Genomic DNA, 13,986 nt, shown 5'->3' with positions numbered 1-13,986 from the left:
ATTGTATTCTCATATTTTATTTAGGCAGATACTGTGAAATAATAGATTCATTGATCAGTTTTTCAATCAGGCCGCGGGGCGCAAACAGGCACATTTTTGGACACCCTTGAGGAAGTACACACGGAAATGTCGTCGGATCTGTGAGAAGTTGGCAAATATTTATTTATACTTGTATTTTGTGTTGATTCAAGTAAAATGGACAGATTCACATGGTCAAATGGTCTTCTGGAAATGAATGAAACATTGGTGATTCAACAACGAGGTGTCAAACTTTATGACGGAGAAGACAAGGTATGATGTTAACAAGCTCGCATTGCCAGGCAAGGAAAACAGCTAGTTAGTTAAGTCGGTAACGTTACATTGTTAGCTAGCCATCTAGCTAAATGTGTTCTTTGAAATAGTGGAATAAATCTAGTCAACTAGCTAATCGGAAACAAACACGTTTACGAGTTCGTTTACGAGGTCGTTGTTGTGTATTTGGTCGGACCAAATACACATTTCTGCCTGCCCCATATCTGAGCGTTTGTTGTCCCTCTCTCGCTCTGTTTTTCCACCAGGCCAAGTTGGATGTTGGAATTGCTCTGCTGAGTACTCACCAGTTAATATGGAGGGACCTGAAGAATCATGTACAGTGACACTTCATAAAAATATACATTCAACATTCAATGGGTAACACCCACCACAGCTTTATCTGCATATTAGCCAGTGTGATTTTTAATGCTTTTCTTGACCTTTTCCATGTTCCTGATATGATGGTGTCTAGTATTTACTCTCCTAATGTGTCTGTGTGTGTGTCTGTATGTCTGTGTGTGTGTAGGAATGCTGCATAGCCATACCCCTTTCTCAGATCATCTACTTTGAGGAACAAGCTGCGGGTATTGGAAAGAGGTGACTCCTAATTAAACCATGTAGCCTATTGAAACACTACCCACCACTTTGTAGCAGGACAACTCACATGTCACATGTATGTACGCGTGACTACTATAAGTCGCTTGGATAAAACAGAACATCCCCCCTCTCTCATGGCTATGCTTTCATCATTGATATATGACAGAACCTCCCCTCTCTCATGGCTATGCTTTCATCATTGATATATGACAGAACCTCCCCTCTCTCATGGCTATACTTTCATCATTGATATATGACAGAACCTCCCCTCTCTCATGGCTATACTTTCATCATTGATATATGACAGAACCTCCCCTCTCTCATGGCTATGCTTTCATCATTGATATATGACAGAACCTTCCCTCTCTCTTGGCTATGCTTTCATCATTGATATATGACAGAACCTCCCCTCTCTCTTGGCTATGCTTTCATCATTAATCTATGACAGAACATCCTCTCTCTCTCTTGGCTATGCTTTCATCATTGATATATGACAGAACCTCCCCTCTCTCTTGGCTATGCTTTCATCATTGATCTATGACAGAACCTCCCCTCTCTCTTGGCTATGCTTTCATCATTGATATATGACAGAACCTCCCCTCTCTCTCTCTCTTGGCTATGCTTTCATCATTGATATATGACATAACCTCCCCTCTCTCTCATGGCTATGCTTTCATCATTGATATATGACAGAACCTCCCCTCTCTCTTGGCTATGCTTTCATCATTGATCTATGACAGAACCTCCCCTCTCTCTTGGCTATGCTTTCATCATTGATATATGACATAACCTCCCCTCTCTCTCTCATGGCTATGCTTTCATCATTGATATATGACATAACCTCCCCTCTCTCTCATGGCTATACTTTCATCATTGATATATGACAGAACCTCCCCTCTCTCTCTCTCTCTTGGCTATGCTTTCATCATTGATCTATGACAGAACCTCCTCTCTCTCTCATGGCTATGCTTTCATCATTGATATATGACATAACCTCCCCTCTCTCATGGCTATGCTTTCATCATTGATCTATGACAGAACCTCCTCTCTCTCTCGCTCTGTATCTGACGCTGCAGTGCCAAGATAGTGGTCCACCTGCACGCTTCCCCAGCCAATAAGGAGCCAGGACCCTACCAGCAGAGCAAGTTCTCCTACTTCAAACTGTCCTTCAAAGAGCATGGACAGATAGAGGTAGTAGTCATTTAATATTATTATTACTATTATATTATTATTATTATTATTATTATTATAGTATTATTATTATTAGTATTATAGTATTATTATTATTACTATTATATTATTATTATTATTACTATTATATTATTATTATTATTATTATTATAGTATTATTATTATTAGTATTATAGTATTATTATTATTACTATTATAGTATTATTATTATTACTATTATTATTATTATTATAGTATTATTATTATTATAGTATTATTATTATTACTATTATAGTATTATTATTATTATTATTATTATTATTATTATTACTATTATAGTAGTAGTATTATTACTATTATAGTATTATTATTATTACTATTATAGTATTATTATTATTACTATTATAGTATTACTACATTATTATTATTATTATAGTATTATTATTATTACTATTATAGCATTATTATTATTACTATTATTATTATTATTATAGTATTGTTATTATTATTATTATTATTATTATTACTATTATAGTAGTAGTATTATTACTATTATAGTATTATTATTATTACTATTATAGTATTGTTATTATTATTATTAGTATTATTATTATTATTATAGTAGTAGTATTATTATTATTACTATTACTATTATAGTATTATCATTATTATTATTATTATTATAGTATTATCATTATTATTACCATTATAGTAGTATTATTATTACTATTATAGTATTACTACATTATTATTATTATTATTATAGTATTATTATTATTACTATTATAGTATTATCATTATTATTACCATTACAGTAGTATTATTATTACTATTATAGTATTACTACATTATTATTATTATTATAGTATTCTTATTATTACTATTATAGTAGTAGTATTATTATTACTATTATAGTATTATCATTATTATTACCATTATAGTAGTATTATTATTACTATTATAGTATTACTATTATTAGTACTATTATTATTATTATTATTATTATTACTACTATAGAAATATAATATTACTAGTATAGTATTATTATTATTATTATTATTATTACTATAGTATTATTACCGGTATTACTACTATTACAGTATTATTATTATTATTATTATTATTATTATTATAGTAGTAGTAGTATTATTATTATTACTATTATAGTATTATTATTATTATTATTATTATAGTATTGTCATTATTATTACCATTATAGTAGTATTATTATTACTATTATAGTATTATCATTATTATTACCATTACAGTAGTATTATTATTACTATTATAGTATTACTACAGTATTATTATTATTATTATACTATTCTTATTATTACTATTATAGTAGTAGTATTATTATTACTATTATAGTATTATCATTATTATTACCATTATAGTAGTATTATTATTACTATTATAGTACTAGTATTATTATTACTATTATAGTATTACTATTATTAGTACTATTATTATTCTTATTATTATTATTACTACTATATAAATATAATATTACTAGTATAGTATTATTATTATTATTATTATTATTACTATAGTATTATTACCGGTATTACTACTATAGTAGTATTATTAATACTGTTATAGTATTATTGGTATTATTATTATTACTACTATTACAGTATTATTATTATTATTATTATAGTATTCTTATTATTACTATTGTAGTATTATTATGATATAGTATTATTTACCAGTATAGTGTTATTGTTATTATTTATATTATAGTATTATTCCTTCTGAAAATATCTAATGAGAGTAGTACCATTGGATACTGGCTAGTGACACTATGAGAGTAGTACCTTTGGATACTGCCTAGTGACACTATGAGAGTAGTACCATTGGATACTTGCTAGTGACACTGTAAATATGTAATGGGAGTAGTACCTTTGGATACTGCCTAGTGACACTATGAGAGTAGTACCATTGGATACTTGCTAGTGACACTGTAAATATGTAATGAGAGTAGTACCATTGGATACTTGCTAGTGACACTGTAAATATGTAATGGGAGTAGTACCATTGGATACTGCCTAGTGACACTATGAGAGTAGTACCATTGGATACTTGCTAGTGACACTGTAAATATATAATGAGAGTAGTACCATTGGATACTTGTTAGTGACACTGTAAATATATAATGAGAGTAGTACCATTGGATACTTGCTAGTGACACTATGAGAGTAGTACCATTGGATACAGCCTAGTGACACTGTAGATATGCGATTGGCCTTATGTGGCTCAGTTGTTAATAGCGTGAACAGACTGTAACCGAAAGGTCACTGGTTCCAATCCCCGAGGTGAAAAAAAATTGGTCTGTTCCCTTGAGCGATGGGGACTTAACCCTAATTAATCCCTGTAAGTCTCTCTGGATAAGAGCATCTGCTGAATGACTGAAATGTGAATGTACACGAATGGAAAATACCATTGAATGAGCAGTGAGTGAAACTGTCGTCCGATACGTGCTGATTTAGAGCCAAAATGGCACCGTGTTTGTTTTTTCTATACTGAGTCTGAGCCATCATGGTGTCTGTGTCTGTCTGTCTGCGGGTAGTTCTTCCGGAGGCTGACCGAGGAGTTGAGCCAGAAGAGATGGGAGAGTACGCCCATGTCACAACCCATCCCTACGGCAACCAACTCACAGGTCAGAGGTCGTCATAGAACAGACAATCTACCCTATTCCACTCTCCTCTGCTATACTCTACTTAAGATTTGATGGTGGTGAGGGCCACAAAACATCTGAAAATGTTGCAGTTTTAAAGCCAGTTTGCTGCAATTCTACACATTTTGCCATGGGGTGGAGAGAAATGTTTGCAGTTTTTAATATGATATCTGAGTGAGACTGACTAACAAAATCAATGAGGATCTCTGGACGCTATTTCGACCTTGATTACTAAGTTTAGTTAGCTGGTGACTAAGTTTAGTTAGCTGGTTACTTAGTTAGCTGGTTACTTAGTTAGCTGGTTACTAAGTTTAGTTAGCTGGTTACTAAGTTTAGTTAGCTGGTTACTAAGTTTAGTTAGCTGGTTACTAAGTTTAGTTAGCTGTCTAAAATGGAGCTGACAGGGACTAATTGAGTGACTGACGTAAACTACATGACCAAAAGTACGTGGACACCTGCTTGTCAAACATCTCATTCCAAAATCATGTGCATTAATATGGAGTTGGTCCCCCCTTTGCTGCTATAACAGCCTCCACTCTTCTGGGAAGGCTTTCCACTAGATGTTGGAACTTTGCTGCTATAACAGCCTCCACTCTTCTGGGAAGGCTTTCCACTAGATGTTGGAACTTTCCTGCTGGGACTTGCTTCCATTCAGCCACAAGAGCATTAGTGAGGTCGGGCACTGATGTTGGGCGATTAGTCCTCACTCACAGTCAGCGTTCCAATTCATCCCGAAGGTGTTTGATGGGGTTGAGGTCAGGGTCTGTGCAGGCCAGTCAAGTTCTTCCACACCGATCTCGACAAACAATTTCTGTATTGACCTCGCTTTGTGCACGGGGGCATTGTCATGCTGAAACAGGAAAGGACCTTCCCCAAACTGTTGCCATAAAGGTAGAAGCACAGAATCATCTAGAATGTCATTGTGTGTTGTAGCGTTAAGATTTTCCTTCACTGGAACTAAGGGGCCCGAACCATGAAAAACAGCCCCAGACCATTATTCCTCCTCCACCAAACTTTACAGTTGGCACTATGCAGTTGGGCAGGTAGCGTTCTCCTGGCATCCGCCAAACCCAGATTCATCTGTCAGACTGCCAAATGGTGAAGCGTAATTCATCATGGCAGAGAACACGTTTTCCAGAGTCCAATGGCGGCAGGGCAGAGATTTGACGAACTGACTTGCTGGAAAGGTGCCGTCCTCTGACGGTGCCACGTTGAAAGTCACTGAGCTCTTCAGTACAGCCCATTCTACTGACAATGTTTGTCTATGGAGATTGAATGGCTGTGTGCCCAGATGTTATACACCTGTCAGCAACAGGTGTGGCTGAAATAGCCGAATCCACTAATTTGAACCGGTGTCCACATACTTTTGTCTGTGTGTATATTTTATATATATATATACAGTGCCTTGCGAAAGTATTCGGCCCCCTTGAACTTTGCGACCTTTTGCCACATTTCAGGCTTCAAACATAAAGATATAAAACTGTATTTTTTTGTGAAGAATCAACAACAAGTGGGACACAATCATGAAGTGGAACGACATTTATTGGATATTTCAAACTTTTTTAACAAATCAAAAACTGAAAAATTGGGCGTGCAAAATTATTCAGCCCCTTTACTTTCAGTGCAGCAAACTCTCTCCAAAAGTTCACTGAGGATCTCTGAATGATCCAATGTTGACCTAAATGACTAATGATGATAAATACAATCCACCTGTGTGTAATCAAGTCTCCGTATAAATGCACCTGCACTGTGATAGTCTCAGAGGTCCGTTAAAAGCGCAGAGAGCATCATGAAGAACAAGGAACACACCAGGCAGGTCCGAGATACTGTTGTGAAGAAGTTTAAAGCCGGATTTGGATACAAAACGATTTCCCAAGCTTTAAACATCCCAAGGAGCACTGTGCAAGCGATAATATTGAAATGGAAGGAGTATCAGACCACTGCAAATCTACCAAGACCTGGCCGTCCCTCTAAACTTTCAGCTCATACAAGGAGAAGACTGATCAGAGATGCAGCCAAGAGGCCCATGATCACTCTGGATGAACTGCAGAGATCTACAGCTGAGGTGGGAGACTCTGTCCATAGGACAACAATCAGTCGTATATTGCACAAATCTGGCCTTTATGGAAGAGTGGCAAGAAGAAAGCCATTTCTTAAAGATATAGTAAAATAAAGTTTGCTACAAGCCACCTGGGAGACACACCAAACATGTGGAAAAAGGTGCACTGGTCAGATGAAATCAAAATTGAACTTTTTGGCAACAATGCAAAACGTTATGTTTGGCGTAAAAGCAACACAGCTGAACACACCATCCCCACTGTCAAACATGGTGGTGGCAGCATCATGGTTTGGGCCTGCTTTTCTTCAGCAGGGACAGGGAAGATGGTTAAAATTGATGGGAAGATGGATGGAGCCAAATACAGGACCATTCTGGAAGAAAACCTGATGGAGTCTGCAAAAGACCTGAGACTGGGACGGAGATTTGTCTTCCAACAAGACAATGATCCAAAACATAAATCTAAATCTACAATGGAATGGTTCAAAAATAAACATATCCAGGTGTTAGAATGGCCAAGTCAAAGTCCAGACCTGAATCCAATCGAGAATCTGTGGAAAGAACTGAAAACTGCTGTTCACAAATGCTCTCCATCCAACCTCACTGAGCTCGAGCTGTTTTGCAAGGAGGAATGGGAAAACATTTCAGTCTCTCGATGTGCAAAACTGATAGAGATATACCCCAAGCGACTTACAGCTGTTATCGCAGCAAAAGGTGGCGCTACAAAGTATTAACTTAAGGGGGCTGAATATTTTTGCACGCCCAATTTTTCAGTTTTTGATTTGTTAAAAAAGTTAGAAATATCCAATAAATGTCTTTCCACTTCATGATTGTGTCCCACTTGTTGTTGATTATTCACAAAAAAATACAGTTTTATATCTTTATGTTTGAAGCCTGAAATGTGGCAAAAGGTCGCTTTATGGGCCCCTAGTTGTTATAATATGGAGCCGGGTACATGTGCTGTTGTTCCTAACCCCTTTCCTTCCTCTCACCTACTGGGACTATTGTTGCTTTGTGTATGTTGTTTTGGTCAGACCTCATCAAGGTAGTCTCCCTCTGCGATTCTCTCTCTCCCTCTGCTATTCTCTCTCTCCCTCTGCTATTCTCTCTCTCCCTCTGCGATTCTCTCTCTCCCTCTGCGATTCTCTCTCTCCCTCTGCGATTCTCTCTCCCTCTGCGATTCTCTCTCTCCCTCTGCGATTCTCTCTCTCCCTCTGCGATTCTCTCTCTCCCTCTGCGATTCTCTCTCTCCCTCTGCGATTCTCTCTCTCCCTCTGCGATTCTCTCTCTCCCTCTGCGATTCTCTCTCTCCCTCTGCGATTCTCTCTCTCCCTCTGCGATTCTCTCTCCCTCTGCGATTCTCTCTCTCCCTCTGCGATTCTCTCTTTCTCTTTGTGATTCTCTCTCTCCCTCTGCGATTCTCTCTCTCCCTCTGCGATTCTCTCTCTCCCTCTGCGATTCTCTCTCTCCCTCTGCTATTCTCTCTCTCCCTCTGCGATTCTCTCTCTCCCTCTGCTATTCTCTCTCTCCCTCTGCTATTCTCTCTCTCCCTCTGCGATTCTCTCTCTCCCTCTGCGATTCTCTCTTTCCCTCTGCGATTCTCTCTCTCCCTCTGCGATTCTCTCTCTCCCTCTGCGATTCTCTCTCTCCCTCTGCGATTCTCTCTCTCCCTCTGCGATTCTCTCTCTCCCTCTGCGATTCTCTCTCTCCCTCTGCGATTCTCTCTTTCTCTTTGTGATTCTCTCTCTCCCTCTGCGATTCTCTCTCTCCCTCTGCGATTCTCTCTCTCCCTCTGCGATTCTCTCTCTCCCTCTGCGATTCTCTCTTTCTCTTTGTGATTCTCTCTCTCCCTCTGCGATTCTCTCTCTCCCTCTGCGATTCTCTCTCTCCCTCTGCGATTCTCTCTCTCCCTCTGCGATTCTCTCTCTCCCTCTGCGATTCTCTCTCTCCCTCTGCGATTCTCTCTCTCCCTCTGCGATTCTCTCTCTCCCTCTGCGATTCTCTCTCTCCCTCTGCGATTCTCTCTCTCCCTCTGCGATTCTCTCTCTCCCTCTGCGATTCTCTCTCTCCCTCTGCGATTCTCTCTCTCCCTCTGCGATTCTCTCTCTCCCTCTGCGATTCTCTCTCTCCCTCTGCGATTCTCTCTTTCTCTTTGTGATTCTCTCTCTCCCTCTGCGATTCTCTCTCTCCCTCTGCGATTCTCTCTCTCCCTCTGCGATTCTCTCTCTCCCTCTGCGATTCTCTCTCTCCCTCTGCGATTCTCTCTCTCCCTCTGCGATTCTCTCTCTCCCTCTGCGATTCTCTCTCTCCCTCTGCGATTCTCTCTTTCTCTTTGTGATTCTCTCTCTCCCTCTGCGATTCTCTCTCTCCCTCTGCGATTCTCTCTCTCCCTCTGCGATTCTCTCTCCCTCTGCGATTCTCTCTCTCTGCGATTCTCTCTCTCCCTCTGCGATTCTCTCTCTCCCTCTGCGATTCTCTCTCTCCCTCTGCGATTCTCTCTTTCTCTTTGTGATTCTCTCTCTCCCTCTGCGATTCTCTCTCTGCGATTCTCTCTCTCCCTCTGCGATTCTCTCTCTCCCTCTGCGATTCTCTCTCTCCCTCTGCGATTCTCTCTCTCCCTCTGTGATTCTCTCTCCCTCTGCGATTCTCTCCCTCTGCGATTCTCTCTCTCCCTCTGCGATTCTCTCTCTCCCTCTGCGATTCTCTCTCTCCCTCTGCGATTCTCTCTCTCCCTCTGCGATTCTCTCTCTCCCTCTGCGATTCTCTCTCTCCCTCTGCGATTCTCTCTCTCCCTCTGCGATTCTCTCTCTCCCTCTGCGATTCTCTCTCTCCCTCTGCGATTCTCTCTCTCCCTCTGCGATTCTCTCTCTCCCTCTGCGATTCTCTCTCTCCCTCTGCGATTCTCTCTCTCCCTCTGCGATTCTCTCTCTCCCTCTGCGATTCTCTCTCTCCCTCTGCGATTCTCTCTTTCTCTTTGTGATTCTCTCTCTCCCTCTGCGATTCTCTCTCTCCCTCTGCGATTCTCTCTCTCCCTCTGCGATTCTCTCTCTCCCTCTGCGATTCTCTCTCTCCCTCTGCTATTCTCTCTCTCCCTCTGCGATTCTCTCTCTCCCTCTGCTATTCTCTCTCTCCCTCTGCTATTCTCTCTCTCCCTCTGCGATTCTCTCTCTCCCTCTGCGATTCTCTCTCTCCCTCTGCGATTCTCTCTCTCCCTCTGCTATTCTCTCTCTCCCTCTGCGATTCTCTCTTTCTCTTTGTGATTCTCTCTCTCCCTCTGCGATTCTCTCTCTCCCTCTGCGATTCTCTCTCTCCCTCTGCGATTCTCTCTCCCTCTGCGATTCTCTCTCTCTGCGATTCTCTCTCTCCCTCTGCGATTCTCTCTCTCCCTCTGCGATTCTCTCTCTCCCTCTGCGATTCTCTCTCTCCCTCTGCGATTCTCTCTCTCCCTCTGCGATTCTCTCTCTCCCTCTGCGATTCTCTCTCTCCCTCTGCGATTCTCTCTCTCCCTCTGCGATTCTCTCTCTCCCTCTGTGATTCTCTCTCCCTCTGCGATTCTCTCTCTCCCTCTGCGATTCTCTCTCTCCCTCTGCGATTCTCTCTCTCCCTCTGCGATTCTCTCTCTCCCTCTGCGATTCTCTCTTTCTCTTTGTGATTCTCTCTCTCCCTCTGCGATTCTCTCTCTCTCTGCGATTCTCTCTTTCTCTTTGTGATTCTCTCTCCCCCTGCGATTTTCTCTCTGTGCGTACGTGTAAATAACGTCTCCTCTCTGGTCGTCCTACAGACAGGAAGGACGCGAGCGGTGGGGATCGTCGGCATCGAGAGGAAGATAGAGGAGAGGAGGAAAGAGACAGAGAAAAACATCTCAGAGGTGAGAAAGGAAATAAGATGGAGAGAGACAGGGTAGAAGGAGGATGAGAGACACAGGGTAGAAAGAGGATGAGAGACACAGGGTAGAAGGAGGATGAGAGACACAGGGTAGAAGGAGGATGAGAGACACAGGGTAGAAGGGGGATGAGAGACACAGGGTAGAAGGGGGATGAGAGACACAGGGTAGAAGGAGGATGAGAGACACAGGGTAGAAGGAGGATGAGAGACACAGGGTAGAAGGAGGATGAGAGACACAGGGTAGAAGGAGGATGAGAGACACAGGGTAGAAGGAGGATGAGGGAGGATGAGAGACACAGGGTAGAAGGAGGATGAGAGACAGGGTATAGAGAGAGAGAGAGAGACAGACGGGGTAGAGAGAGAGAAGTGAATGGAACAGATTCAGTGGGGAGAAGCCATTGTGTTTGGCTCTCAACGACCTCCTGTATTGCATTTTAGGAACATAGAAATAAAAACTGTTTCCGTGTTTGATTTGGTAAGAAGGTGGAGTCCAACAAGAGGTTGGAGGCAGCTACAGAGGAGGGGGGATACTGGAATGTCTTTTAAAATAGGATACAGTGCATTCGGAAAGTATTCAGACCCCTTCACTTTTTCCACATTGTTACGTTACAGCCTTATTCGACAATGGATTTAATAAATGTTTTTCCACATCAGTCTACACACAATACCCCACAATGACATCACAATACCCCATAATGACATCACAATACCCCATAATGACATCACAATACCCCATAATGACATCACAATACCCCATAATGACATCACAATACCCCATAATGACATCACAATACCCCATAATGACATCACAATACCCCATAATGACATCACAATACCCCATAATGACAGAGTGAAAACGGGTTTTTATACATTTTTGCAATTGGAAGAAGTTTGGAACCGCCAAGACTCTTCCTAAAGCTGGCCACCCGGCCAAACTGAGCAATCGGGGGAGAAGGGCCTTGGTCAGGGAGGTGAACAAGAACCTGATGGTCACTCTGTCAGAGCTCCAGAGTTCCTCTGTGGAGATGGGAGAACGTTCCAGAAGGACAACCATCTCTGCAGTACTCCACCAATCAGGTCTTTATGGTAGAGCGGCCAGACGGAAGTCACTCCTCTGTAAAAGGCACATGACAGCCCGCTTGGAGTTTGCAAAAAGGCACCTGCTCTGAAGAAACCAAGATTAAACTCTTTAGCCTGAATGCCAAACGTCATGTCTGGAGGAAGCCTGGCACCATCCCTACGGTGAAGCATGGTGGTGGCAGCATCATGCTGTGGGGATGTTTTTCAGCAGCAGGGACTGGGAGACTAGTCAGGATTGAGGGAAAGATGAACAGAGCAAAGTACAGAGAGATCCTTGATGAAACCTGTTCCAGAGCGCTCAGGACCTCAGACTGGGGACGAAGGTTCACCTTCCAACAGGACAACGACCCTAAGCACACAGCCAAGACAACACAGGAGTGGCTTCGGGACAAGTCTCTGAATGTCCTTGAGTGGCCCAACCAGAGCCCGGACTTTGCCGGATTTGACCCCGATCGAACATCTCTACAGACTACAAACATCTCTGGAGAGACCTGAAAATAGCTGTGCAGTGACGCTCCCCATCCAACCTGACAGAGCTTGAGAGGATCTGCAGAGAAGAATGGGAGAAACTCCCCAAATACAGGTGTGCCAAGCATGAAGCGTCATACCCAAGAATACTCGAGGCTGTAATCCCTGCCAACGGTGATTCAACAAAGTACTGAGGAAATCTTATGTAAATGTGATATTTCAATATTTAAATGATCAACATTTTATGCCCTGTTTTTTACTTTGTCATTATGTGGTATTGTGTGTAGTTTGAGGGCTAAAACTCCCCAATTTAAATCCATTTTAGAATAAGGCTTTAATGTAACAACATGTGGAAAAAGGGGTTTGCTTAATCTGTTAATGTACTACTCTAATGCTTCCCTCAATTGTTGATTCTTTTTCTCTCTCTTTCTCTTTTTCTGTCTCTCTCTTTTTCTGTCTCTCTGTCTCTCTCTCTGTCTCTCTCTGTCTCTCTCTGTCTCTCGCTTTCTCTCTCTCGCTGTCTCTCTGTCTCTCTGTCTCTCTGTCTCTCTGTCTTTCTGTCTCTCTCTGTCTCTCTGTCTCTCGCTTTCTCTCTCTCGCTGTCTCTCTGTCTCTCTGTCTCTCTGTCTCTCTGTCTTTCTGTCTCTCTCTGTCTCTCTCTCTCTCGCTTTCTCTCTCTCGCTGTCTCTTTTTCTGTCTCTCTGTCTCTCTGTCTCTCTGTCTCTCTGTCTCTCTGTCTCTCTGTCTTTCTGTCTCTCTCTGTCTCTCTCTGTCTCTCTCTCTCTCGCTCTCTCTCGCTCTCTCTCTCGCTCTCTCTCTCGCTCTCTCTCTCGCTCTCTCTCTCGCTCTCTCTCTCGCTCTCTCTCTCGCTCTCTCTCTCTCGCTCTCTCTCTCTCGCTCTCTCGCTCTCTCTCTCGCTCTCTCTCTCTCTGTCTCTCTCTGTCTCTCGCTCTGTCTCTCTCTCTCTGTCTATCTCTCTCTCTGTCTCTCTCTCTGTCTCTCTCTCTGTCTCTCTCTCTCTCTGTCTCTCTCTCTGTCTCTCTCTCTGGTTCTCTCTGGCTCTCTCTCTCTCTGTCTCTCTCTCTCTGTCTCTCTCTCTGTCTCTCTCTCTGTCTCTCTCTCTGTCTCTCTCTCTGTCTCTCTGTCTCTCGCTCTGTCTCTCTCTCTCTGTCTCTCTCTCTCTGTCTCTCTCTCTCTGTCTCTCTCTCTGGCTCTCTCTGTCTCTCTCTCTCTCATATTCCCCCTCAGGCCTTTGAGGACCTCAGTAAGCTGATGGTGAAGGTAAGATAGTTTTATATATGTATGAACTAGCATGTGCAGGCCTCTAGCGCCGGGTCGACCCTGGTCTTAAGTGTTAACGTTCATTTTCCATTTGTGACGAATACATTTTGAAATATTACACACATAATCACTCACAATAAAAACTGTGTCTCCTCTCTCTCTCTCTCGTTAGGCGAAGGAGATGGTGGAGCTGTCCAGGTCCATCGCCAACAAAATCAAAGACAAGCAGGGAGACATCACAGAGGATGAGGTCGGTCTGCTCTTCATCATCACCATCAGGGAGTTTTTCTAGGGCTGTGTCCCAAATGGAACACAAATTCCAATGTAGTGCAGTAGTTTGACCAGGGGGGATAGGGTCCCAATGTAGTGCACTAGTTTGACCAGGGGGAATAGGGTCCCAATGTAGTGTACTAGTTTGACCAGGGGGAATAGGGTCCCAATGTAGTGCACTAGTTTGGCCAGGGGGAATAGGGTCCCAATG

General features: G+C 41.9%; 1 protein-coding gene across 1 annotated transcript in view; it reads left to right on the top strand.

Moving 5' to 3' along the window:
- Positions 1–82: 82 nt before the first annotated feature.
- Positions 83–13,986, top strand: part of vps36 (vacuolar protein sorting 36 homolog) — a 35,173-nt gene continuing 21,269 nt past the window's right edge. The window contains exons 1-8 of the mRNA XM_090226331.1: positions 83–291; positions 558–626; positions 818–888; positions 1,965–2,079; positions 4,628–4,717; positions 10,573–10,659; positions 13,473–13,505; positions 13,678–13,755. Of these exons, the coding sequence (XP_090082457.1) occupies positions 196–291; positions 558–626; positions 818–888; positions 1,965–2,079; positions 4,628–4,717; positions 10,573–10,659; positions 13,473–13,505; positions 13,678–13,755 (639 nt within the window). The 5' untranslated portion in view covers positions 83–195. The remainder of the gene's footprint in view (positions 292–557; positions 627–817; positions 889–1,964; positions 2,080–4,627; positions 4,718–10,572; positions 10,660–13,472; positions 13,506–13,677; positions 13,756–13,986) is intronic.

This window comes from Oncorhynchus mykiss, chromosome 29 (genome assembly GCF_057628025.1).
Source record: "Oncorhynchus mykiss isolate SJ-2025 chromosome 29, ASM5762802v1, whole genome shotgun sequence".
Lineage (NCBI taxonomy): Eukaryota > Metazoa > Chordata > Actinopteri > Salmoniformes > Salmonidae > Oncorhynchus > Oncorhynchus mykiss.
This window is presented reverse-complemented; position numbering and strand designations above follow the sequence as displayed.